General features: G+C 40.2%; 2 protein-coding genes across 3 annotated transcripts; both read right to left on the bottom strand.

Moving 5' to 3' along the window:
• Positions 1-2,680: 2,680 nt before the first annotated feature.
• Positions 2,681-4,785, bottom strand: LOC113164440 (kelch-like protein 34). Its single transcript, XM_026363744.2, has one exon. The coding sequence runs from the start codon at positions 4,770-4,772 to the stop codon at positions 2,973-2,975; it is 1,800 nt and encodes a 599-aa protein (XP_026219529.1). The 5' UTR covers positions 4,773-4,785; the 3' UTR covers positions 2,681-2,972.
• Positions 4,786-7,570: 2,785 nt separating this feature from the next.
• Positions 7,571-20,073, bottom strand: smpx (small muscle protein X-linked). Of its 2 annotated transcripts, none has more exons than XM_026364254.1 (5): positions 19,721-20,073; positions 16,596-16,655; positions 13,043-13,129; positions 11,701-11,859; positions 7,571-8,267 (listed from the first exon to the last, which is right to left on the bottom strand). In XM_026364254.1, the coding sequence occupies exons 2-4, from the start codon at positions 16,629-16,631 to the stop codon at positions 11,707-11,709; spliced, it is 276 nt and encodes a 91-aa protein (XP_026220039.1). In that variant the 5' UTR covers positions 16,632-16,655; positions 19,721-20,073; the 3' UTR covers positions 7,571-8,267; positions 11,701-11,706. The 2 variants fall into 2 exon arrangements, with proteins under 2 accessions (XP_026220039.1, XP_026220040.1); XM_026364255.1 differs by lacking the exon at positions 19,721-20,073 and adding an exon at positions 18,788-18,890.
• Positions 20,074-20,529: the final 456 nt, after the last annotated feature.

Here is a 20,529-nt window from a genome sequence, read left to right as displayed (position 1 = left end):
AAAGATAACTAAAACTAAGTTAAATTAAAGACAGGGATAACATACATTTTGCAATACAGTTTTATTGGTGGTCAATTGATTTATGATGTTGTCCTGCAGGTGTGATCACGCTTAGTTCACTTGATCCGTCAGAGTTCATGATACATTTTAATTACTTTACCAATTGGAATGTTTTATTTGGCAAACACAGTCTGCATTAAATTAAACCAATCTTTGTATCTCTTCAATAACTGGCAACAAAAGTCCTGCACACCTCCTCCATCTATATGAAATACGAAAAGTTTTCTGCACTGTAAGTTTGGATGTTGTAGGTTGCACAGTTTTTTTTTTTATAATTACTTTCACTGATGATTTTCCTTCAGGATGTAATGAGGTTCAAATGCCTTCAACCATATTAAAATATCTTATATAAATGCTGACTGCACAGTGTTTATTCATATCAGTAGAATGTGGATACAAACACAAAAGTGCATGAATAATAAACTCCTGCAGGTTACATAGCTATTAACCACAAATAATGCATACAGTTTCAATACAATACATTTTCTGCTAATGCCTCTTCCACTCTGCAGCTTTACCACTTTGCTCATTTGGTTGTCAGTGCTAGTGGAATGGGGTGACACAATAGAGAACAAAGGTCACTCACAATGCTTAGTTAGCATCTCTGTCTTATAGAAAACTAAAATTATTTCTCACTAGTAAATAAACAGGAATGACACATGCACAGAAATGTATCTACAAGTTCTAAACAATATTCAGCTTAGTTTTGCTGTTTATTTTAAATATGTCCTCCCCCACCATCACCACTTCATCTCCTGATTTGACTTCTTTTGTCTTTTATGTGTGATAACCTCCTCTGAAGCTTGGCTCAGGCTCACCTGTACCTTCGCCCTAAATCTCTTTATCTCAGTTCTGCTTGTTCTCCAAATCCACTTTATCTCTCTCTCCGTAGCTTCTGTTGTATCTACCTTATTAAAACATTCTCACATTTAGTCAGAGGGCTGTTTGTTTGTTCCTTAAACTTCTCCTTTCACAAAAATCACTAAGGTAAATAACAATAAAAGGAAAACAAAAGTTCAATAACATATGAGTTGATTTGAATTAAAGGGCACCCAATTAAACAAGTGTAAGAAATATTTACACATATACATTTGTCTATTGTGCAAAATTATCCAATACTGGTAAATGGAGAAAGTATGGGAACCTCTAATTATCAATAAATATGAGCATGAAAATAGAGTTTGGCGTCTTAATCATTAGGATGATAATCAGATGCGAGTCTGGGAGACCCTGCCTTAAGAAGAAGGGCATCTGGGTCTTGGCTCAAGGAAAGATTTCTGGAGACTTTAAAAAGAGTTGTTAATACTTATCTGACTTGAACGGGTTCCAGAAGGATTTTGTACCAGAGTAGGACTCCATGGCTTAAATTAGATGTGTTATATTTGGCGACGACCAAACGCTGCCTTCAAGCATAAAAATCTGACCCCGTCTGTAAAACATGCTGGTATCATAATGCAGGTCTGCTTTGGTGCTTTCAGGATGGCTTTCCATCATTATTGGAGCTAAGAACTTTGAGTTCTATACAGGAAAATGTCAAGGTATCCACCTCTGAACAGAAGCTCAACGGAAAGTGGATGAAGTAGATCGATGACATCATTGTACCAAACAGTGGATAAAGCAATAGAGATTGAATGTTTTAGTATAGCTGCGTCAAAGCCCAGACCTTCATCCTATAGAAATGCTCTGAAACGACCTGACCACTTGTAAAATGTAGCTTTGGAGACAGTATGCCAAGTATCCTAGAATATAGACAGAACAAGAAACAGGTTGAAATATATAGACTAGTAAGGTGGAAAATAAAGATGCATGAAAGGAGGCCAACCAATGGCCAACTAAAGTCCTTACAAGCCGATAAGCAGGGCAGATAAATGGGTACCAGAAACATTTAGTTTAGCAAGTCATTTCTGCAAGAAGTGGCCACAACAGTTACCTAAGGCACAGGTTAACATACTTTCCACTCAAACTTTCTAATATGTTTTCTCTCATTTGTTAAATTGGGTTCCCTTTATCTATCTTTATCTAGTTTTAGATCTGATATCATCCAATCAAGTATACTTCTAATATTCTGGGCATATTTATGCAGAAATAAAAACACAAACATTTAATGTCGGGCAAATACAACAAGTTTTAGTTTTTTACAAATACTTAAAATATCCCCTGTTATACAAATAACTGTATTTAACGCACAAACATGACAGTGACATCTGTTTAATTTATACAAAAAGTATAAAACAACAATCTGAATCTAAACTACTGCTACAAAGGACAGGAAATATACCGAAAGGGGGACAAACAGCCTGCCTGGCTAATTCGAGGTGTAAAACTCACTAATTACCTATGTAAAATAAAAGTAATTATGGGATAATTATAATAAAAACAGAACTGTGAAAATGGCAAATTGTAGTTTTCTGTTAGTTTGTGCTAAGTCATCATCTGGTATCGCTAGTGCCATTCGACAGGTTTTTTTTTTAGATAGAAATAGATGTATTTCCCAAAACACACTATCACCACTAATTCTTGAACTAGAGTCTGTTTAAAAAATTTTGCTTTTGAGACATTTTACCAAGTATCTTGGAATATAGCGACATCTATTTCCCTCTAATGAGACGGGACTAGAAACAGGGTGAAACATATAGCCTAGTGAAGTGGAAAATAAAGCTGCTGAAGCTGGGGTGGTAGCAAACATTTAATCTCTGACAACCCAGTTTAATTTCCGAACACAGGCTGTAAAACTTTCTACTGTGAGAGTCTTTTCCTTTCTATTTTTTCCTTCATGACTGAAACCCAATGGTATTAATTCTCGATATCCAACTTTTTTAGATTCATGGTTCGATTTGAGACAGCTGCTTGAGTCCCACAGCTTCAATATAGCTACAATATCACATTATTTGGTAAACTGTTTTGTGTGCAGCCTAATCTGGCAGGGGCAGCAGTGTGCATTCAGCCCCAGTGAGAGGTCTGGGAAGCTGACAGATCTCTCTCCAGTGGTCTTTCTTTGTATCATACTCCAACACACTCTTAACAATCACCTCTTGTCCGTCCCTCCATCTTCTACCTCCGAATACCATCAAGTTCCCAGATGGCGTTGACACCATCCCATAGTTGAAAGAACCCATGAGGAGTGGTCTGAGGCGTGTCCAGTGGTCTGACTGGGAATCGTATCGTTCAATATCACAGAAAGGCTCGTACATCCCTAACAGGGCGTAGATGTAGCCATTGACTGTTGCTAAGCGGTGGCTGAACCTGGCAATCGACATGGATGCCCTTTTTTCCCAAACTCTACCCTTGAGGTCCCAAGACAGTACCTGTTTGCTACTCTCTCTGTTTTCATCCTGGCTGTCACCCTGGTTACTACCATTGATACAGCCCTGGTTGCCTGGGATACCACCTGACACAAAGATACTGTTGTCAAGGACAGCAGAAGCATGGCCATATAGAGGGCAAGGCATCGTTGCTCCTCTCCTCCATACCCCGGTAGACATATCAAAATACTCAACAGAAGCCACAGAGGTGTGTGTGTTCATATTCGGTCGTGTGTGTCGTCCCCCAATGGCATAAATAACATCATCCACCACGCAGCAGGTGAATTGTGCCCGCCTCTCCAGCATGGATTCATCCTGCAGCCAGCAGTCAAAGCGAGGATCATACCGCCACACCTGATTGGATGTTTCCACAGTGAAACTCTTCCCATCAACATCTACTTCTTGTACTTCTTCACCTCCAATCAAAAAGAGGAAGCCTCCGACAGAGCAGACACAGTGATTTTTCACTCTCAGCGGGACACAGGAACTCAGGGATGAAAATTTCCTATGTTTATAATCAAATGCCAACATCTGTTTGTCGGGCCAACCAGCACTAGACCCTCCACCCACAAGGACAACACAACTGGGTGACACTCGAAGTGTCGACTGCCTGCTCTGTCTGATTGGCTGAGTTGGGCCCATCCTGTGGTACTCCAAAGCTCGAGTCAGCTGGCTTCTTATTAAGGGTGTGGACATGGCTCTATGGCTGAGATTGCTGAAATCAGAGGCGGCGACTAATCCAAAGCGCAGACGACTCAGCAGAAGATTTGACTTCAGCAGTGGGAGGGGTCCGTTCTCATCCAGCCAATCCAGAGCCAGTTTCACAAGCTCCAGCTCCTTGACGCCAGGTATCTCGTCTGCGTCAAGCACCACCATCAGTGACTGGAGATTCAGCTCAAGAAGGTCATCCCTGCTTTCCTGTAGTAGTGTTCCCATCTCCATAGCAATTTTTTGATTGGAGGCTTCAAGTACATCTGAGAGTGCATGTCGTTCTGCCAGGTTAGCATAGAAACAGCAATTCTCAGCGCTTAATCCATCAGTCATGAAGCGCTCACATATCGACACAGCCGTCTCCACCTGCAGGTACCTGGCTGCCTCCAGGACGACAGGAAGTGTGGATGGTGAAATGCTTAGCCAGCCTGAATACAGGAAGTCCAGGATGACATCTAAGCCCTCAGGTGTTAGTGCAGAGAGGCTAATAGAACCTGCTAATCTCTCTGTAGTAGTCTCTCCAAACAGAGCCCAAAAATACTCGCTGGAACTGGCCAAAAGGGCGCGATGACATGGGAAATATACGCCGCCAGCCTCAAGGACAACATCACACATCTTTCTCTCAGAGCGCAGGCGCTGGAAGCCAGAGAGAAGTCCAGTCCGGTGGGAGGAACTGTAGAGGACAGAGTAGCAATCCATCCAAAAGATAGGAGGCAAGGAGACAGGGAAGAAAAGAAAGCAGGAGAGAGGATTTTAAAGGTATGAAGAGAGAAAAAGTAAACTACTAGTAAAGTAAAGGAAAATAATAAAACTTAGTCAGTAAGCAGCAAGGACACAGCAGTGAGAGTGAAATGTCAGGAAGTAAGAACACAACAAAAAGCTCAGTAAACACAGTAAAAAGCGCACAACTGCACAAGCAAATGCTTTCCTGAAAGACGTTAGTAGGAGAACACAAAACTGAAATGTTAAAAGCAAGAAGCAGGAAATGACAGAGAAAGAAAAGAAAGTTGAATAGAAAAAGAAGCAAAGTGCATGTCCTCAGTCGAGCTCTGTCCATCTGTGTTTTTGTCCTGCTCTGTCTGCAGTACTCTGTCTGCCCTTCGTATCATCATGTCACATGATGATAGGCCAACAACTGCCAATCCTGTGCAACCAGTCCCCCTTTGGCCCCTAAATGTGGTTCGTCCCAAAGCCCCTTGTCTTTATCTAAGGTATCTCAACTCTGCTGGCTTTGTGCTTTTCCGCTGCCCATTCCTCTGTGTCCAAGAGGGAATATTTCCAAAATACTCTCAACGTACACACTGGCCTCGGCAAGCAAGCAGATGCACATGATCACACATATACACACTGAATACGCACACACACACACACACGCACACACGAGGAGACTGCCTGGCAGTGTTTTCGCGTCTATCCCTGCGGATGAACTCATTCGTAAATACAGCTGCTAGAGTTTGTGACCAAGATTCCAGGGCACGGTTACCCCGGCGCCTATCTGTGCCCTCATCACCATGGCGATAGGAATAGAAACACAGACGAGCTCAATGGATTCTGCACGAGGTACATAATAAACCTCTGGACATGTTGCCAAGCTATCACACATCTTAGAAGTGTCAGAAGTAGCTTGTGGAGTTTGGTATTAGAGTGCCCTTTAGAGCGGTATTTAACCTTAATATGACATGCTTGAAAATCATAGATAGATGTCATGCTATTATTTTTATGCACAGAGAGGGGGGGAGGGGATGGCAGGACATTTGCTCGCACTATCGGGATACAAGTTGACCAGCGTGTTTATAGTTGTCTGATTAATGTTAAGCTACTGCGTGATGTGTGGTTTGCTACTGTCCGTCTGATACACGCGGACACATCAATATGCAAACATTACTTTATCGTGCACTTGCAGCATTCTCTGCAAAGTAGGTTTTGTAGTGAGTAATGATCATCGTCTCTGGCTGGCTCACCTTCAGAGATTAGTGTGTGTGTGGGTGCATGTGTTTGTGTTATGGAAGGGTTACACTGGTTTAAAATTCAGAGCCCAGGCTACTCAAAAGCAACAACAACTACAACAACAACAACAAATAAAAACAGACTCACGCCTTTTTTTTTTCGAACTGCAAGGTTTTTTAATCTTTCCCACACAATGTCAGCTCCTCCCGTATGGTTGTTGAAGCACCATCTCAGCGCTCTCTCAGCCGATTATTCCACTGTGACTTGATGGAGGCTAAACTTAGCTTCAGCTGCTGTGCGTGTGTGTGTGTGTGTGTGTGTGTGTGTGTGTGTGTGTGTGTGTGTGTGTGTGTGTGTGTGTGTGTGTGTGTGTGTGTGTTTGTTTGTGTGCAGGACTTGTGATGTGATGATGGATATGTGCTGTAATGGGGGTAATGTGTGTGTGTGTGTGTGTTGGGGTGGAGGGGTGTCTGGGCTGCTTGGTGTTGTGAGTGATGGCATTCTGTTCTTCTCTGAAACAGGTCAGGATCAAAGTGACTCCATGCACAAAGATACCTCTAACTCCTACCTAAAACCCAGTATTACCCATTAGGTATGCACATAATACAAATTTATTCCAGTTGGAGATATCAGGGTCTAATTTTTTTTTTCTACTCTTCAGGCGCTGTGAGTAATGTGAAAACTAGTTCTAAATTCCTCCTCAAGCTACATTTTCCATCACAGTAAACATGAGGCTTTAATTTGTTTTTGTCAGAGTCTCAGGTTATTTAATTTTGCCTGAATGAAGTATGTTTTTTCTTTCTAACTACTGCATATATTATGTCATGCTCTGTTTACTGTCAGTCTCCTGACACCCACAGTGAAAAAGAAAGAAGTTCTCCGCCAGGAAACGAAATTTCACCTTAAAACTTTGCTGTCACATCCTTTGTCGTCTTTGGTAGATGATGCAGCTGCCAGCTTCACTCATAAGATGATCTTTTCTTATAAAACAACAAGGAAACAGGAGTAAAAATCTAAAGTCCTGTTACTGGGCCGGCCAAGAGGCTGCGCTTGTGTCTGGCACACGATTATGTTGAGTTAAATTTTAATGTCAGCATGTTCGCGTGCTGACAATGATGATGAAAACATGCTGATGTTTAGCACTTTTAATGTTTACCATGCTCACCATTTTAGCACTTCACAGAAAGTAAACTGTGGCTAACAGGAAGCTCATTTGTTTGGTAATAGAGCAAAGGATTGGATTGGTTAGTTGCAATCATCTCCACCCTCCCATGTTAAGTTGTAATTGATTATAGGATGTTGCCGCTACGAGACAAGTTGTTAGGATTCATTTTACGAAAACCACAAATCTCTACATTTTCTATCAATCCATCTAAAATCTTCAGGTATATCACTGGGTAAGCAAAACCCTAAAGCAGAAATTACACCAGATACTATATTAAATCTAAAAGACAGCACTGTTTAGGTTTACTGCAGTGCCCGATGTAGCTAGTAATACAGAGAAAAGATTGGACTTGGTGATTTTTTAGAATATTATTATTTTATTGCAGAATTTTCCTAAATATATCATCATAACCAATAAACAACATCAACATTATAACCCCCCACCCCCCCCAAAAAAATGCAAGACTGAACTTAAAGTCCATAAATCTGAGCAACATTTAGAAAAGAATAATGTATTTAAGAGAAAGCAGCTGTACAAGTCAATGATGACATCGTCTTAAGGTTGGTCATTTTGACGTGGGAATCACAATTTTGGTTTTGCCAGAGTTGCTTAAATTCCATAACCAGATTAACCAGGTATCAGAGACTTAAATATGAACTTGCGTTTGCTAAAACAATCTCATAAAACATAAACACACCCTAAAACAACCCACTTCTAAATATCCAAGTATTGAGGAAACTTAGCTACAGACAGGAAACAGACAGAAAAGTGTTGACCTCTTTAATGCGTGATTTGTATAAATTATGATTTAAATTAGCAACAAAACAGCATTAACTGACATGGTGACAGTGTTACAACCTGTTAGAGCGCTGACTGAAAGAGGCTTTATGTACGCTCGCTTCTTGGTGTTAGTAGAAGTCAAAAGATGAACGTTTTCTGCAGATGTTGGCGCCGCAGAAAGTTGTTAGTGTCTTCAAAAAACATTGGGAATAGATTGTAGTTTGCTATTCTTCATTGGCAGTGGGCATGTCTGTTTCTATGAAGATGATCTGCTTTCCTCTTCGCCTTGCTGGCTGGGGATCCTAAAGGAAACAGACAGATAAAGACACCGTGAGGGATTTCTGCAATCAGTGGTCTCAGAGCTGCAGGACGGTCAGGGTGACGAGGAGGGGATCAGCCTCAGTGTTTATACTGTGAAGAAATAAAAGATCTGACTGATCTATTACCCACTTTTTCTCTCCACTTATTTTTCTCTTGACCTTTTTTTCATCTTACTTTCTCTCCATGGTGTGATCCCCCTCGCTGTTTGCCACATTTTCTGTTTATTTCCATCCCAAAGAGTCAGCTTTTAGTCATACTAACACTGCCTGGGGGCAGACTTCGACTTAAACATGAGTGGATGGAGCCAAAGCCTGCAGCTACTAAAGCAGAATATTCTAAAACCGTCATGCACTTGATTTAAATACAGGATGCCATTGCTTGGTTTCACGTAAACATTCAAGTTATCCAACTAATATGCTGTCAAAAATCAGCTTTTCCAAACATAAGCTTGGTAGAACTGCATAAACATACTAATGTACAGTACATTAGTATGTTTACTGAGTATACGTTTTCTAGTATACTCATTGCAGTACATTTACTGTATAGGAAAATGTTGAGTGAATGAGCCAGTTTTAATTTTATACTAACAGACTGTCACGTGCATCATTGCTGAAAATGTGTCCTTGCATTCTTCCTGCGCAGATTTTGAACATATGATGAACTTGTGTCCACATTCTGGGGAAAAATCTGTCCCGTTCCAACATGGGAGTGTCCTTGTGCACAAAGCCAGAGGCATAAAATGGAAAAACAAACGTAGGCTACAAGTAGCTCCTGACTGTCCGTATACTTTTAGCCATGTTGTGTAGAAGACTTTACTGTGACCTCAAAATAACAACCTTACAATTTCTGAAGGGGAAAGTGGTTTTCTAATATTCAGTACTACTTGTTTGGTCTTGGCAGCTATGAGCGGCTTTTCATTTCATTGTGCAGTGCATTCAGGGACAAATAGTATCCATTGTAAGAGGTGGATTTACTATGATGCGGCAGCTGCTGACTGTTTTGGAGTCACTTTCGCGATGTTAATCCACACACTCAGAAACAGCAGGTAGTAATATTTCTTTTTCTAGAACAGCAGTGAGTGTTTATAACTAAATCCTGAACCAGCTTCTGCTCCTTTCTTTCCATCTCTCTCCCGCTCTCTCTCTCTCTCTCTATCATTTATCTCCAACACAGCACACCCACAAGGTTTGGGAGGGACAGAACAGCCGCAGTGTTTGGATATTGTGGTTTCAGTGTCCTGCTGAGAAAGTCACAGCACAGACTGCCCCTCACACACATACACGTTTTATAAAACACACACACACACACACACATACACAAATGCACACTCCTATAAAGTATAAATATAGAGCCTGACTCAACCCCTCCTGCCCACACACAGAAGTATCAACACACACGCTGCTTGACCCAAACAAAGGCTGAGCGGCCCACACTGACGCCCTGTGGCAGCTCTGAACACTGCATATAATCATAATAGAGGCTAATATCATCGCTGATCTGTGCTGGATCTCAGTGATCTGAGATCAAAAGATGATGAGATACTGACATTTGGAGGCACTGGTAATATGATGGTTATATAATAGCCATTATGAGCAATGAGCTCGCCCAATGCATGTTCCTAACATTTGAACTGGCACCAAAGTAAAGTCAAATTGTTCTTGTTTGTTTTTGTAAAGTCTTACTGCATGCTCTGTATAATATAATTTGCCTGTTTGCTGTAACTCACACGCTGTAAGCACACATCGTCTTTCTCAAAATAAATATCTGTTTACTCTTTTAATGTTAACTGTTGTCTTACAAAATATCACACGTGTTCTTAGAAACAGCCTTTTTCTGTGCTCAGTGCATTCTTAAGCATGAGGCATAAAAAACACTTTCACCGTTTTGTCAGTAAATACAGAAAAAAATATCTCTTCACAGAAAGATGACAGAATTCTTTTCCTCTGAAAACTATTGATAGTACAGTACACAACATTCACATTACGTAATGTTGTGTCAACAGGTAAATTAAGTGGTAAAATCGCAGGGTCAGTGGTTTTGTGACATTACACCAAAAAACTCCTCAGATTCAATCTCACCTGGACAACTCGGGTTTTCTAATTTGCTTATCTAACCAGCGCCTGCATTCTTTCCTCCCACAGCTCACTAACACATAGTTTAGGTGGATCAGAAACTCTAAACTGTGCATGACACTGACTGTGTTACGTCCATTAACTTCACGAGGAAAGGTGTTACTAAGTTTCAAATGTTTCAATGTTGATGCTGAACTTTCAGCATAATGTCAGTGTTATATGTGAGTGTTTGTGAAGTTTCACTTACTTAAACCGGTGTAAACAGGAGGTACAACATTGCTATGAAATCATTAAGTTACACTGTGAGCTTCAACGTGAGCCTCATTTTTTGATACATATACAGTATGAATTTGGACATGAAAGATAAAGATATCTTCAGTAGTTGTAACTCTCATTGAATCAAAAAATATCTGGACAATGTCTGTATGTACGCATTAAGCTGAATTATGACTCTCTAAGGGTTTTAAAACCCTTTACACCAACTATTTTCTGTTGATTATGTACATGTGCCACCCATGTGTCCATTCGCCTCATTTGTCGCCACTCTAGAGGAAGTTTTTTCCTCTCTGAATTGAATGGAATTGATTTGAATTGAATGTCTGGAATAGAGTCAAACGTTTGGTACGTGCAAACCACCCTAATCAAACAAAAAGTAGCCTTGTCACATCCAGTGAAACAATAAATAAGAGTCAGGAAGTTACAGTGGTGTGTTTGAGGGTTTATCACATCTTGGTGCTATTCAAATGTAGAAAAAGTCCACAGACTTAAAGCACAAGGCATGACATGTTTACTTACTAGCTGTTCATTAAAATGATTCAAATTTAATTTAGAATTTAAAATAAATGAATCAAAAACACAATTTAACTACACTCGTTGTGCAGCCGTCTACCCAGAATAAGTGCATGTAAAAAAACCTGTGGGGATTGTATTGTGTGTATCTGTGGGAGGACTTCAGCCTTGCTATTGTTCCCATTTAGCTCTTTCCAAAGGTTCCTCGCATGTTTGTGTACTAAATCGAACACGACTTACTGTTTTGATACTCGTGGACTAAATTTGCATCACTCACAAAGCACTGGTGATTCACTTTGTAAATTCATCATTGTCCTTCCTTACTATAGTTTGGTTCTCATTTGCATGCTTCTTTAACATCTTCAAGCCTGACCTGTCTGCTCCTCATGAGCGCTACCTCATAATGTAAGACGTGCTTGATTTAGTTCTTGACAATGTTATGTGCTCGTTTTAAGTCTTGTGTCACCTCCATCAAATATGCAAATTCAGTTTTATACAATAGTAAGAGTGCCTACCTCAGCACTCTCCAACATACTAGCTTATAACCACTTACCCCATGTTAATCTTTGGTGACCCATCGTAGTTCGTTCTTGACGTTTTGCAGCTCTGATAGGTTCACAGTAGGGCCGGGCAGTTTCACTGCACCCGGCAAAGCCTTCTTGTCCTCCGGTGTCTGCCCTGTAGCACTGGGCTGTTCTGGTGGTGACTGAGCCTGGAAAAAAGACACAGCAGTAGAAATGGGATCAAATCATTTCTAGAAAATAGTTTCATGGTTCATTAAGTCACTCATCTCACGCTCTTATGTGTGCACTGAATACTGTAATATACTGTATATGTGTGTGTTGTGTGTCTTCGTGTGTCTTTTTTCTTTGACTACAGCAGGTTTAAAACTCTCTGTCTCTGAAGAACGATGTTGTAATGCAACTAAACTGCAACCATAAATAAATGTCTTAGGGAGCAGATTTAACACCACGTTACATCTGTCAGGGATTTCTTCCATCAATGGGGGTTTTCCTCCGCACTGTTACCAACGCTTGCTCCACAGGGATTGGGTTTTTCAGTAATTCTGTGATTTGGCACTATATAAATTTAGCATAGTAATTGAATAGAACTGGATGTTGAGGCACGGTAAGCGCCTGGTTATGGTTAGGGAAAAATGGTGGTCTGGTTTAATACACAAAAAAGTACACAGTCAACCAAAACCATGATCTTTCCCTAATGTTAACCAACATGCTCTTGTTGCCTAAACCTAACCACAAACAGGACTCTGGCCTGTGCTGTGACAGTTATGTGCTTCGTACATCTGCCATCAGCACACAATAACTACATTGATGCTTTGTTGCTGTTAATAAATATATCCCTTCATTCCTTCAGTGAATACATTGTCTTGGAACAAAATCCAGTCATAATTATGTTTGTTTTAACATGAGAACAGAATCTGAGTTTCTAAATTAGTATTATGCCATAGTGGTGTAACCTGTATCAAATTTTGAAAAGTTATCTAAAAGCATGTTAATTTAAAGCTATCTAGTAAAATAGTCACAGCTAGCCTTGCACATAAAATAAATCTGTTGTTATTACAGGCCTGAGTTACCTGCAAGTCATCGACTCACTGAGGGACTTGACTCATTTGTTTTTGATGATTTAGAATTAGATTATCTGAACATTATGCAAATGTCAAATGTACTTCAGGAACCATGGAAGTTTCACTAGTACGATGACTAAAATAAGCGGTGCATGGCGTCTGTGTGTTCTGGGAGACAATACAACACCAAATTAACACTTTCATACTGTATTTGAAATTTGTGATGAGGTAAAGAATAGTCACATGAAGGCAGTTTTCTGTGTGTGTGTATGTGTGTGTGTTTGTGTCTGTCTCTCCTGTGTTGTCTTACCTCTTCTGTGTCTACTGTCTCCTCTCTCCTCTTGACAGGATGTCCCGCCCCTGGACGCAGAGCTCCCATCGGGATGTTCAAATTAGCCTGACGGATAGTGAGAACAAGCAATGAGATGCGTCCGACACTTACTCAAATGAAGTTTGCTGTGTCTGTTTCTCTGACTGTGTGTGTTTGCGTGCTCCTGCTGTTTCCTCAAAACCCCACGTTTTAAATATGACCACTATTTCCTGGTTATTATAATGTCCCGACAAGAGACTGATGCCTTTATGAAAATTGGCACACACACACACAGAGCTCAGAGATCCGCCTGCTAACTTGATGTTCTACTGCTGCCTGCTCTGACATTTGGTCACTTGGATTTGATGTGTTTTGTTTTGTACTGTACTGTAATGTATTGTATATATGCTCATATTGTACAGCTGTACAGAGAGGGTGTGTGCTGCGTGTCACCGAGGACGCTATATGTTGAGAGTTTTATTTTCTCCAGAGGTTACGATATGAAGGTTCAAAGGAAAGTTCTCATTCGCAGCATGTTTGCTACTGTAAGATTTATATTACTGCAGTGTTGCTTTGGCTGGGACTGTTTAGTGTGTTTTTGCTTAGCGTGCTGTTACCATGGAAGGATTACTGGATATCTCCATTGGGCACAGCTTCTGTTCTGAAACAACTTGAAACTTAATGGCATTTACATGTAAACATTTAGTGCTTTAATCCAGAATGGCTTAAGTACGAGGAACACACAACAGGAGCAACTTGGGGTTGAGTATCTTGCCCAAGGGCACTTTGACATGTCCATCAGAGGATCAGGTGAACCAGTGACCTACTCTACATCCTGAGCCACAGATGCCCAATCACCAAGAGACAAAACGATGACAAGGAAACAAAAAGCAATCATAAAAGGGTTGTGTCTCTGTCTGTAAGGTGCAAAACAATCACAAAAAAAGATACATAAAGACCATATAAATGAAAAATGAGACAAAAAAAAAAAACAGAAAAACTACAAAGACATTCAGCATGAAAACCACAAAATGACCAATAAATAAAGAAAGAAAGACAGAAAAAGGAGACAGAAAGGCACCAAATGACTCTAGTGAGACATGATTATCATATATGACATGGTTGCATTGTTTGTTGTCACTCATTCAGTCTGCATTTGTACTATGAGTGAGTGATAGGAGCATTTCGATATCTGTGCCCAGGCGACAGTTGTCTAATAATCCATCCATAGCTGTTAGCAATCACCTTCTGACATTGCACCAGACATGACCAAAGATTAGAGGAATATTTCAAATTGAGAATTCAATCATTATGTTGAGTGGCTAAATGTGTTCAAAATCAGTTTAAGAGAAAATAAAGCACACACCAAAATAGCTCATGTGGTGTATCTCCATCTCTGCCTCCCGTTTGGTAATAAAGAATTTTTATTTATTGTGGTTCTACTCGATGGCACTAGAAGTGAGATGATCATAAAGGAAATGCAAACAAATCCTGCAGCTCACTCGCGTTTATTTGGATAGTAAACTGAAGGCTAATAACCCCATTACAACCCACAATGTCTGCTGTAAACACCACAGAGTACAGCCTGATGTTCAGGGCAGCCTAAACCTAACACACTTACTGTAGTGCACGCTCGTAGGAGGACTGTCACGGCTGTACATCCAAATAAAGTGGTTTAGATGATTCTGGCTAAACTGGTTTAACTTTGTTGCCATGTGACCGTTTGTTTTTGTTTTAAGTACAAGTCATTTTTAGTTTTGCAGACACTTTTTGTGACGTATTGCTGCAGTACAGCGTTTCAGATTTACTGATGTGTTTTTGTTACACCGGGACAGGCTTAAATTGCTTTCCATTCCAAGTATAACTTAAAAATAGCTGGTGCTCTTTAATCTGTTAGAGTGAGCATCGCTCAGTCCGTTACATCATCCTTAGCCTTTGTTGTTCCACTAGATACAGAGTTGATGAGTTTAACTGCTATAATGTACAGTAATTGCAATGTAACAATGTAAAGGAAACTTAACGAACTACTTGATGTTCACTGTGATGGATTATGCAATTTAGCAACTCTGTGAGTCTGATATGAACTAAAACTGACAGATACCTGGCTGCAACAGTGGAAAATACACAGTCAAACTGTCATAACAAAGCTGATATGTGAAGCATATGTAATGTATAGCCCACCAAGTCTTCTCCAAACTGCCTGTGCAGCATACACTAGTATTTTTTTTTACTTTTAATGAGCACAGCTAATTCTGCTCTTGGGGTACGCAAGCAGCTACAGCAATGTCACGCTATAACACCTATTCTTTGATGAAGGATAGGTGTTAGACAAGTCATCTCTCACTGTTTGGATCAGTTTAACGGCTTGCTTTTTGAAACTATAAAAAGATAATTCATTTTCAAGGAGACCGAGATGGAGCTACACAAAGTGTAACTAGCTGCACTTTTGATCAATGCTTTGTTCAAAGTGTTACGTGAACATGAAGTGAACATCCAGATACTGTAAGAAGGGAGTCCTCAGACAGTCAGGTGCAACAGAGGAGTTTTTAAAAGGCATAACAAAACGCGTTACTCTCCAGGCAATTGCTTTTGGAAATTGCAAAGATGTGACTTTTCATCAAGAAAGTGACTTGCATGTGTTTTTTAGTCGATGATGTCTGCTTTCATTGCATTAATTGAGAAGTATTTTTCGTTTTGTAGCTGCATTACCACGCAACAACATTCATACTGAAGGGATCAAATGGAAGGCAGCAGCTGCGAAATAAGAACTTAATGTAGAAAACATGTTTTTTCAAAGGTATGCTTTGTAAAATGTTGAAGAAGAGATTAGAGTTTTATTAATGACGCAAAACATGTACAATTTCTGTTTTAGAAGTTTAAAAGTGAAATGTTGCTTAAAGAAAGTTATTTATAATGTCAAACTTTACAGCTGTTGTTGTTTGTGATTAAGTAGTGATGGAGTACTGAACCGAACCAAGAACCTCATGTTTGCACTGTGCTGGTATTTAAAAGAGCTCTGTCCTAATGCCTATCCTATGGTTAGACATGAAAATTAGCACAATGAGGAGAGAGACAGATGATGGAATAAACCCTCTCTGACACACACACACACACACACACACAAAGCCATTTCGACAGAAATACAGACAACCCTGCTGCCCTTCGCCTCGCTACAACTCTGCACTAATAAAGCCTTGATACTGTATATGCACAGTCTGAACTCTGTATTTGCCTTTGCCAATAAATATTTTAATGTGCAAACGCGTGTACTATTTGGAATATTTCTTTTTAATAGGGGGAAAGAGCTAGTATGTCATTCAGTTGGAGCTTTTATCCAATTATGCCTTTGTAGTTTCTGGGATGTTTATAGATGGTGGTTCTGTCTTAGGTTACGTGTTTTTAAAGTAGAGGGAGATTGGACAGTTGTCTTGCATTCTTCCTGCAACTTAATAAAGTTTTAGCTGCATGCAGGACACACACATTCAGGACACACGCACACACACGCGTGTCCATGTTCACACTCAAATTGTGCACAGAGATGACAATCCTTTACCTGAAGGGCCTTAACGTTGGACGAAGATTTGGACATAATCCACCTGGTAAGTCCACTGACCTGCAGGAAGCACAGATCACAGAAATTCAGCTGTGTCTTTCTTTTTTGTGTGTGTGTGTGTGTGTGTGTGTGTGTGTAAGAGTGCATTTGAGGGCTATGTTTCTGTGGTTGCCGTGGCCTGGTATAGCATTTCAGTTGCTTAGCGACTCTTACAGAGAGAAGCAGGTAGAGGAACTGTTCTCTGAATCATTCATGAGAGGGAGACAGAGATACGGAGGCGAATGTCAAAAGAAAAAGTGCAAAAGTGCCTCAATTTCAGCAGGAACAAGAGACGGAACCTTCTGCACTGACTATGAAACTGTATCGGCGGATGAGTTGGAAGGGAAATGTAAATATGTTCCGCTTTCCTGTACCGACATCTGCAGAAAAAACTCTAAATGACTTGTGTCAGTGTCACCGGCTCTTTTGAATCACCTCAGGATACATGTATGTTATGTTTTTTTTACATCCTGTGTTATAATATTACTATTATGTGTGTAATTTGATCAATAGTACAGCAAAGTAATACGGTGACATTTATTGTACAGCAAATTCTGCATAGAGAAGAGGCCACACTGCTTGAATGGTTAAACATAACCCTAGTTTGTCCTGCTTGGGTATGTGCTGCATTCTAGTCACTGATTTCAACATGAGATCACATAGTTTCGTAACAAATCATGTATTTTGTTATTTAATTTTAAAAAAGTGTTCCATTCCTTCTAAAAATATATGATTTTGAGTCATAAAAAGTCCCAGTGATGTCTCCTCTCAGCTGTCCAACTAGTTGCCAGACGTAAAGTTTCCACGGCCTATTTATCTTATCATTGAGTAGCTCAAAGGAGCAGAGAAATAGGCTACTGCTGCTGCTGCGGCCGCTGCTGCTGTCTGTGATGGCGGAGCTTAGATACTGTTTCCAGGGTGCTGTTTGTCCAACAACATGCGGTAAGAGCTTTGCCGTCCTTGACATGAGAGCAATAGCCTGGATACCCCTAGAAATACACAACCACAGATGCACACTCGGGCTTACACAACGTGATGATATTTATGTTGGCCACAAGTAGCAGCTGTCCTGATGCTGTCCTGCAAAGCCTGACGAACCCTTTCTCTTTCACACATACTGACACGAGCGCCCATACTTTCTCTCTGATACTACGTAACACGCTCATAACCACAGGAATCAGAACTGTTCGGAACAACATGTTTAAAGAGCTACAGTTACATATTTAGTAGGGAAACCAAATGATTATACTATTTTTTGTGTGTGTGTGTGTGTGTGTGTGAAGGAAGTACCTTAAAATATAACTGGAAATAATCTGCATTTACCTTTTTTGTCAATGGATCCCATGAACGCTCCAAATCTAACACTGAACTAATCCTTTCAACAGGGATTGTCTGTGTACCTGAGGTTTTATGTTACGTATGTGTCTCTGATGTGTTTCACTACTTGTGTGCTGGTGTGTTTGCACCACTGCAATTATACCGCCAAAATGTACTATATCATCTATGTACTAAACATACTTTTTTTTCTGTTTTTTTTTGGTGTACTACAAACAACGGACGACTTGAAGTCGCAGCTAGATGTTGAGCTTCTACTGAAATGACTGCTGTGCAGAAAAAAGAGAAGCGGTGTGTACGAGCACTGAACCCCTGAATTAAATGTGACACTATCAAGTGCGCCCAGCGGTTGTTGAGGTCTGCTTTCGTCACCAAGTGTAGTTACACTTCTGGAGAGGTGCACATCGCATCCCCAATGCTGGTTTAAAACTACAAGATATCATATTTATAATGTGCAGCCATGAGACTGACATCAATCTAAAAATGTTAAACTATTCTTTTACATGTTGACATGTAATTAGGAAGTAGGAGTTGACTGCAACAGAAGACAAATGGAAAATCTTGCTGATTTGGTGATTTCATTACACATATTGCAGGATTTAGTATTTCAGTATGAAGGTTTTTGCACTAGTAGGATAGAGCCACACGAGGATTGGTGAACACAGAGAGAACCTCCAGGTTATCTGAAACTTCTAGATTGTTCCAATTTGTTCCTTTTAAAAATCACAAGATGACTTGTGAACGTTACAGTAATAGCCTAACTCTCCACAACATGTACACACATCTACACACACATAAACAAAGCGGCAATACTTTACCTGTTGATGTCACTCTATCGCCGTGTGCTTTCTATCTAACTCTCACACTTTTGTTCTCTTCATCTCTTTCTCTTTCTTTTTTATTTTCTCCTTCTCTCCACCCTTTCTCTTTCTCTCTCTCTGCCTGGTAAGTGGCAGAAGGATTCCTCTCATATCTGGGATTTGTTCTCACTATAAATAGACTAGTGATATACAGAAGGGACCTGCTTTCTATCTACACACACTCTTAGGGACACACGGACACACACAGAGATGGACCAAAACATGATCAAACAGAATCTACAGAAAATCCTTTCACAAAGTTTTTATCTTGTATTCATAGCTATTCATACACTATTTTGTTTCAGTGAGGGAGAGAAATGATAAGCAAGACCAAACTTGATTCAAAAAATACTACATTTAAGGATGAACTACTCAAGCATAAAGTCTGTTTATATGACATCCACACATGTCTACAATGATAAGTATGGTTCCTGGTTTAAATATCTACCCTAAGCAACAATTTCAGTCAAATGTTCCACCAAGAGACAACATTTACCTAAAAGACCAAACTTGATGGGTTAAATGCAGAGGACAAATTTCATCTGTAACATGTAAAATGTGACAAATGACAAAATAAAGGTGTTTTTTCTTTCTTCTTCTTCATTAAAAAAAACGAAACATTTAAGTGTAAAGTGTGAAACGCAAAGAAGATATTCCCAAAATGTTTATTGGATATATATACAGTCAGTTTTCCACTGCATCTTCTCTGAATCCTGACACTAAAAACACTCCTCCTCGTACTAATATTAGTGACTGCCCTATTTCTGTTTTGCACACACGCACACACATTCATGATTACACAAAGTAGTTATGCTGGTATGTCTACATTTATGCACTGATCCTACAGAGTTAAAGGTGGGTGTGTGTTTGAATATGCGTATGCTCTCTTACCTCCTGACGCGCGTGGCTCCTCTGCCCGGCCTCTGCTGCCTCTGAGGTCCTCTTCAGCTACCTGACCTGTTTCCGCTCTGCCTGATTGGCTCAGAGAGACAGGACACTCCTCCCCGAGTGGAACACGACCCAGCGTGAGAAAAGTAGAATGAGCTTTCAGCCTCAATGTGTCTGTGTGTGTTTCTGCCTCTGCACGTTTCTATTTGTGTGTCCTGGAGTGTGTGTGTGTGTGTATGATTTCCCCTCCCTTTCCTTGGATAGTTTACTCAACTTTTCCTCAAATGAAGATGTCCACCTTCATTACATCACACCACACTGATCCTCCTCAGCCTCACCTATGAAAATGAACCTACTGTCTGTCGAGGTAGTAAAATGAACAGACTCACACTGCAGGCTTGTTTTATATTTCTGACCATGCAAATTAAACCCACATACACACAAACACACACTGACCGTACCTGTTGGAAAGGGACAACTCTTACCTGCTGTATTTCAGATAAACACTTCCATCGCTCAGTGTGTTTATTGTATTTAACAATGCACCATAGCTGAATGTCATATTACTTCTGAGTTCAGCAGGAAGCTGGAATCAAACTACATATGAAGGCGCATTGCATCCACACACACTGTTTTATGTGCTGTTGGTCACATTTATGGCTTAATGAGTCAGACTGGGAAACTATAGCTTCCAAGTCAGACCAACCACATTTATTGGAGTCCTTTTACCCTACTGACCTTTTGGCAAAATGAAATTCAATATTCAAACACACACTTTCCTTTTTATTGCTACAGCTCAGCCAAAATAGCTC

The sequence above is a fragment of the Anabas testudineus genome, chromosome 2 (assembly GCF_900324465.2).
Source record: "Anabas testudineus chromosome 2, fAnaTes1.2, whole genome shotgun sequence".
NCBI classification, from domain to species: Eukaryota; Metazoa; Chordata; class Actinopteri; order Anabantiformes; family Anabantidae; genus Anabas; species Anabas testudineus.
This window is presented reverse-complemented; position numbering and strand designations above follow the sequence as displayed.